Source organism: Perkinsus marinus, assembly GCF_000006405.1.
Source record: "Perkinsus marinus ATCC 50983 genomic scaffold scf_1104296960410, whole genome shotgun sequence".
Classification (NCBI taxonomy): Eukaryota; Perkinsozoa; order Perkinsida; family Perkinsidae; genus Perkinsus; species Perkinsus marinus.
This window is the reverse complement of record NW_003206160.1, coordinates 66,449-73,283: the sequence shown is the minus strand read 5'-3', so window position 1 is coordinate 73,283 and position 6,835 is coordinate 66,449. Positions and strand designations below refer to the sequence as shown.

Below are 6,835 nucleotides of genomic sequence, written 5' to 3'. Positions count from 1 at the left end.
GATATCCTCCAACGCCATAGACAGCCCTTCGGCTCGTTGGGTCTGCAACTCAACGAGAGCCATCGATTCTTTAGCTGATGAAATGGGGCTGAAAACAGTCCAGAAATCAAACACCCTCAGTAGATCTCGTGTATGTGCTTGATATGAGCATCGAAGAGGGAAGCCGTAGGGATCGCCAGATGAGGTATACCACCCGCATGGTGTGATCTCTTCAATGACGCTTTCCAGGATCGACGACCCGACCGGGGATTGAACTAGCGACGTCGCTTTGCCGTCCTCCACAGCACGTGTTGCGGTAGCTCTAAAGCTTGCGCTACGGGGGCGTGCTTTCGCACACAGAGATTCGTCGTCTCTAGAAATGTGAACACCCACATGTTCGTCGTTCCCTCACGGAGCATCTCTGGCTCTTTAATCATCTCTGGCTCTTTAATCATCTCAGCCTTGTTGGAGTCAGCGACCCCGGAAATCCTACTATCGTTGGGAGCTCCTCGAAGTTCCTCGGAACGTGCCGCTTGCACCCTGTATAGAAAACATGGAAGATCAACCGACTATACTGCTGTCAGTCAACCTTATGGGAAACATAATAGCGTTGGAACGAGATATTTATTCGATCTCCATACCACTCCAATGTAAAATCAAACGAAGCGAAACTTCAAGGAACAAACATGGGCAGCACGATGGGGCTATTTCTAGTGAATACCCCTTGCCTGTTGCTTACCTCTCCACTAGGCCCTCCAGCTCTCCACAGCGGGCCCTCAGTTCAGCAATGACGACTTCATAGCCACCCGTTAGCAAAGCGCTAGAGACGACCGTGTCACCATCACATTGGATCAGCTCAACGCCCACCTCCGGGAGATTTGCTCAGCCAACAGCCTTGAGGACTCCAACAACTCTTGTCTCATCGAAGCCAGCTCATCTTGCATGCTACTCACTTCTCCTCGTATACGCTCATCAGAGCCCCTACGTAGAAGACCGTTACGTTGACAAACGTAGATTCTCCCCCCACTTCTGCAGGTCGTCACAGCGAGCTTTCAACGAGGCGATAACCTCTTCGTAGCCAGTTATTTGCTGAGTCCTGAGGAAGCAAATTCCGGGCAATACCTCATCCTACTTCCTGAGGTCCGGATAATACACACAGTAGGCTACTGTCAGTAGATCGCAATGAACGGTTATCACATGTACTGTCTTGAACGACAGATTCATAGATGAATATCAGCGACGAGCCCTTACAAGTTCTGTCTGCTCTCGTGCTCCGAACGATGCAAACTGCTGGAGACTTTCTCGAGCTGAGCGGTCAAGGATCTGCCGGAACTCATCTCGGAGAAGCACTCGAGAGTAGCTACATATTATCAGAGCGTAAATCCTGTACTTCGCCCTTCAGCCTGTCGCATTCCTCTCGTAGTACTCCCACCACTGTATCTCTCTCACGAACAGCAGCAGCGTTACTGAGTAATAAAAGCCCTAGTTCAACTTTGAGGTCGACAGGTAGTATTCCCACGCTGCTGCCTCTAGCCGAGTAGTTTCCATTTCTAGTAGTCGGCCTTCTCTTGATGCAATGATGCCCCTCAATGCCTTAGAGTCGTGTTCAGTCAAGTACCTGGGCGACTTCTATCCAGTAGGAGGACGCACCATCTGCTCGGCGCCACACGCTAGTTCCTCTTTGTGAAGCTCCTCAGTAGTCTTCAGACGTTCGATAACAGCGAACACTTCATCGCGGAGCTTCTTGTTATCCCCCTCGACCAGAGCCAACTTATATACACTCCTGAACACTCACCCAGTAAAGTATTCGACAATCATGTCCAGTTTCAAATGGGGCGAATTCGAACAGCGATCAACAGGAAGGCTAGGTCAAACGAATCACGCATGGTGCATTAAATAGATAATGAGGACCCCCCTTCCGCGCCAGTAGGTGAGGCCTTACTCCTCCATCTCTCGTTGCAGCTGCCCTGCCTTCTCATCCGCTTCCAGTAAGTTCCCCAGGAGCTCCACTCGAGATGCTTCAGCACGACGAGCCCTGAGACTCAGCGCGTCCACTCACGCCTCGCACAATACATGCAGTCACCTCTCCTTATAGTCCTCGCTACTCATGTGGGCCCGTTCAGAAGCAGTCTCGAGGAAGTGGATCCTACCTAGGAGCTCTTTCTCTACGCAACTCGCTGCAGCGACAACCTGCATTAGATAGAGCAGGAAGGCTAAGTGCAGAACCCGGACCTGTTGGCTGATGAAATCATCGAAGCTCTTGGAGGGCTCCGGCAGCCTCAGCTTGCAGCCAGCAATGTCCGTCTGGCACCAATTAGTCCTTCTATCCAGCAACTCTCGCTGCACCAAGGGCAGTCGACAGGTCAAGGCCTGTTGTTCTTGCGCCTCGAGAGCCGCCCTTTCAGCGACTGCTAGCGCCTCAGTCAACTCGACGATCTCCGCCTTCATCCTATGGTGAGCCTCTTCGAGCTGAGCGTGATGGTCCTCAACTGTTGGTGGGCACTACCCCCACCTCCATAGTGATATCTCGACTAGCCCACGATAGACTCGTCATTGGTATCCCATCCGTCCTTGCTAGAGCCAGGTCCTCCTTAGACGACAAGTCAGCATCCCCTGAGGCCTCCTCCGCAGTATGCAAGCGTGAGAGCTCCTAGAGGTCAGCAGAGAGCCAAAACAGGGTGTCACTGATGCCCACTACCTCCACAAGAGAGTTCTTCTCACTACGAAGGGCTATGACCTCAGCAGTGACCACGTCAAGGTCGTGGGACTTCTCATCCGCTAACCTCAGCGCGGCCTGACCGAACTGCATGGCCCTTTGCTAGTCCCCTGCCCCCCTCACCCTCAACCGCTGGCCTTCATCCTCCCTTAAGGCCTCCGATTCCTGCCAGAGCTGAGTGAGCTCGGCAACTCGCTGGACAAGCCCGTCCACTCGGAGGCGATACTGGTTGTTTTCCTCCACTATATTGGAGCCCTGACACCACCACTCGGCCACTCGAAGGAGCAGCTGATCATCCCAACACCTCCTCTCGTAGCTTTCGGACCGTGCCCTCCAGCTGACTTGCCTTGTCCGCAGCTGCTACTAAGCTCCTGTTGTGTTCATCTACCTGTATGAACATGTGTCCCTTGTGCCGGGACGCAGCAGCTTACCTCACGCCTCAACAACTGGATCTCAGCCTCTAGTTCAGTCCTGACCAGCTCGTGCTCTCGGCGAATATCCTCGATGGTCTTCTGGAAGCTACAGGACTGTTTTGATAGCTGAGAAGGAAGAGTCTCATAGCTTGGCGACGAAATAGTAGCAGAGAGTAGAAACTAGCGTATCGTTCGTAAAAGCTCTCACCTGGCTCTCGAGGTCCATCACGCGCCCTCTACTGGTGCTTAGATCTACTTTGAGGGCCTCGGCTTGGTCTACAGCGGAGCGATGCGCTTTTTCGGCCTCCTCTAGGGCTGACTCGGCCTTGGCAGTCTGATACTCTGACCGTCGGGAAGGTGAGGAGGCATTGACCTACCTGTCCCCTCGCCTTCTCGAGCTCCTCTATGAGCTTAGTCTCCTCAGCTGCTCGAGCCCCTGTGTCCATGGCCATCTGAAAGCACTCTTTATGGGAGGGCACGGCTTGGACCACCGACTTGCTGCTGCATGGCTTCCAAGGAACGTCGATACTTGGTGACTTCCTCCCTCAGCTTGTCACTGGCACGTCTCTGCGCCCCTGCCTCAACCGCCTGACATAACTAACTCTCACTGAGGGACCAGAGACAGGCCTGCTCGATACCAGACGGTCCCTGTCAGCCTCTATCTCGGTCTTGACCCCCTCCAGCTCGTCCAACTTCGCCGCCAACTCCTTGCGGGCCTGTCGGCTCTCGGCCAACTCCTGCCTTGTGACTGCAGTTGGAAGCCTACCGAATCTCCAGCAGGACTCAGGCAGTGCTCACCTTCATCCTTGTCCCTCCCACCAGAGAGCACACCGAACTGTGCTACCTCGCTGAGTCGGTCGCTAAGGACGCTGACCCTCCTACGGTGCCTCTCACACTGCTCCGTTATCTCATCAATTTCATCACTGAGCTTCTCCTCAACAGCTCGCAGCCTTCCAACTCTGCCAGCCTGCTCACCCCGGTCCAGACCATATTTGGTCTCCCAGGCGACTATAAGAGCCTCCAGCTCCTGATCGGCATCCAACGGCCGTCTCCCGACCAGGGCCAGTGCTCTTTTTAGATCTCTCTCGAGCCCTTCGGGGTGTGACACGATGGTAGGCAAGCATAGGAGCAAGCAGGTGTGAGTTATGGAAGGTATGGTACGGATCAAGGAAGGGAATATGAAAGAGCCGAGAGATTGACACGATGAATTGATGACCGTAGCTGAACCGCCGTGGAATGTGATGACGCTACAGAGGTCGCTGTACGGCGACGACATCAAGCTCCGTCCCAGGGACATGCACGTGAGGACGTCTTCGGGGCTCTCACAGATGGTCTTCTCGACAAGCTGGCCCATCGTGGTTCCATCTCGAGCCGTCTCGTATACTTCTACTGAGACCTGCGTCGACCTGCTCTGTTCGAGGGCCTGCGCCCCAAGTTGGTCCAATAGTCTCCTTCCAAGTGTGGTAGAGCCGATGACAAGGAGTAGGGCCCCTCGTCTAGCCCCAGCTGCTGCTGTGACCAGGTCTGCGAATGTCCGCTCATAGAGGTCTCCAGGAGAGGACGTCTCGGGATCCTCGATGACTCCATGGAAGGGGTAACTGCCACAGACGTGGTGCGGCAAACGACAACAGCGAGACAAGCCGCCGACCGGAGCTCATTCATACCCCAAGACCCGAATCTATTGAGAGAGCCGACTGTGCCTCATGTACCTCAGGCCTCTATAATGGATCTTATCTCCATCGACTCGTATGCCCTCACACTCCTTTGGTACGGCAGCTACCACACGCGGCAGAGCTCCTCCTGCTGCTGTTGATGATGAGACCGTGAACGAGGAGGTGGAGACCGATAACTCAAATGACATTATACATGAGGACCATGTGTGGCAACTACTACTCATGCTACTCCCCCTATGACAACAACAACAACACATAGTAACTAGCCTGGTGGTATTAAACCGGCTACATGCAACTGCAAAGGAGGTGTTATCACCACTTCATATCGACGGCTACTGGGCCCATCGTCTTGACGTCATTCACGCCATCGAAGACCTTCACACTCCGCTTGTCCTCGTCCAATACCTGAGTCCAATCACCGTCAACAACAGCAACTCGGACGTGTCCTCCCACAAGAAGGCAGGGTATGCCTGATTTATGGTCGTCATTGATGATGCCCAGATTCTCCTTCTCGATCCCCGCACACACACCAAACTCCTTCTTAAGAGCATCTCTGGTCTCAACATCACTGTATGGCACTCTCAGCCAGTCCCCATGGTCCTCCTTGTGGTACTCCACCTGCGCACTATGAAGAAGATACCAGCATAGTGTTGGCCGCCTACCTGTTCCTCCTCGGAGTTGTCACTAGATATAAATATGATCTCCAACTTGTCCTCGCCGTCCTCTTCCTTCACTTCCTAACATAATGCCCTTTTGGGGCTGCCGAACTACAAGGGCCACAAACCTCGTAGAACTCCTTTAGTATGGGAGTGAACTTGCGACAAGGGGGGCACCAGTGAGCCGAGAAGTACCTGAACCTCAGACCACTGAGAATCCCACTGACAACAACGCACGGTGTACAAGGCAATCTTCTCTTTCCCAGCGAGCACATCATCAGCCTTCACTTTGGTGCCGTCTTGTGTGAGCAGAGTCTTTCCGATAAGGGCAGACATCAACGGTGATGATAGAACAAGCACGAGGAGGAAACTCTACGTTGGTGGTTATCAATTATTGCAGGACGATCTATACCATTCGAGTCTAACGTCAACGACCATGGCTCGAGTGCATGATCAGTCGTATGATTCGACTCATCCTGCACTCCGGCTAAGATCGATACGCTGTGACACAGTAGATAGTCGAAAATGCCCCAAAACTGCCCGTGGATGACATCTAGCTTTATAATCCACCAAGGTGATGGGATGTCATCGTCGAATTGCTAGGAAGACAGCACGTATCGGTCATGGCAGATTTTAAACATACTTTAACTCGACTCGTTGCATAAGCAGGCGCCCACGTATGGATGCCAGTAACACACCGATGGTCATGGATATAGCGCAGTTAAGGTTCATCATCTTTACATCGGTAGTGGGTGCTCCCATTCCCTGTCGAATAGGCTGACCCAGGGCCAGCTGATAGGCAATCCACTACGACCCAAAACACGAATCATTGTTCCTGCAAAGTATGTGCCCTAGAGAAAATTCACCTGAGCCATAGCGGGCTACCTGCCAGTGCCTAGAAAACGGTCGAGTCTCATCTAGATCAACATCCAACACCTCTCCAGTGGCGTATCTCGTCCTGTGCGCCAGGGGGGGCAGGATAGGGGCGAGCTAAGACCACAGAGGGTCCTACTAAATTCTTTTATTTTTTCGTTTTGGAAAGTTTCACTCCGAAATTACCATTTATTAAAAAATGTTACTGCGCATGCGTGTAGATTGCGCAATGTACATGCGTGCGTGTTCATTGAGACTTAAAGTACTCCATTGTAAACTTGCGAAATGTCCTCCTCATCCAGCTCTGCTCAATCTGCCTTTGCCGTGATGATGAAGCGCGTCCGTGAAGGTCACGAGCCTTTGGAAGGCTCTAAGCGCGCTAGGCCTGCTGGTAACCCGAGTGGCGAGGTACCCGCCGATATTGCTGAGTCCAAGTCCAGTGAGCCCTTGCACCTAAGCGGCTTTTACCGACGCACAGGCGTCCATTCCAGCTGACTGGTATGTTGGTAATCCTTGGCTCGAGTG

At 53.0% G+C, this 6,835-nt stretch overlaps 4 protein-coding genes across 4 annotated transcripts in view; 1 reads left to right on the top strand and 3 right to left on the bottom strand.

The window, feature by feature from the left end:
• Pmar_PMAR019646 (hypothetical protein) overlaps window positions 1–63 on the bottom strand; it is a gene marked incomplete at both ends in the record, with an annotated part of 1,219 nt that extends 1,156 nt beyond the window's left edge. Inside the window, one exon of the mRNA XM_002772750.1 lies at window positions 1–63. This exon is cut by the window's left edge and continues 4 nt beyond it. Coding sequence (XP_002772796.1) covers window positions 1–63 — 63 coding nt within the window.
• Window positions 64–1,608: 1,545 nt separating this feature from the next.
• Window positions 1,609–4,462, bottom strand: Pmar_PMAR019645 (merozoite surface protein-3, putative; the record flags this gene model as incomplete). Its single annotated transcript, XM_002772749.1, has 13 exons — window positions 1,609–1,762; window positions 1,922–2,014; window positions 2,063–2,448; window positions 2,492–2,629; window positions 2,678–2,773; window positions 2,819–2,950; window positions 3,000–3,083; window positions 3,127–3,234; window positions 3,317–3,442; window positions 3,486–3,560; window positions 3,604–3,696; window positions 3,747–3,856; window positions 3,907–4,462. The coding sequence occupies 13 exons, from the start codon at window positions 4,460–4,462 to the stop codon at window positions 1,609–1,611; spliced, it is 2,151 nt and encodes a 716-aa protein (XP_002772795.1).
• A 612-nt stretch (window positions 4,463–5,074) lies between these two features.
• Window positions 5,075–5,788, bottom strand: Pmar_PMAR019644 (thioredoxin, putative). Its single transcript, XM_002772748.1, has 5 exons — window positions 5,682–5,788; window positions 5,566–5,632; window positions 5,444–5,518; window positions 5,235–5,399; window positions 5,075–5,186 (listed from the first exon to the last, which is right to left on the bottom strand). The coding sequence occupies exons 1-5, from the start codon at window positions 5,771–5,773 to the stop codon at window positions 5,094–5,096; spliced, it is 492 nt and encodes a 163-aa protein (XP_002772794.1). The 5' UTR covers window positions 5,774–5,788; the 3' UTR covers window positions 5,075–5,093.
• An 807-nt stretch (window positions 5,789–6,595) lies between these two features.
• Pmar_PMAR019643 (hypothetical protein) lies at window positions 6,596–6,805 on the top strand (the record flags this gene model as incomplete). The annotated part of the gene is made up of 1 exon (XM_002772747.1): window positions 6,596–6,805. One exon carries the CDS (start codon window positions 6,596–6,598, stop codon window positions 6,803–6,805), a length of 210 nt encoding a protein of 69 aa, XP_002772793.1.
• Between the last annotated feature and the right edge of the window lie 30 nt (window positions 6,806–6,835).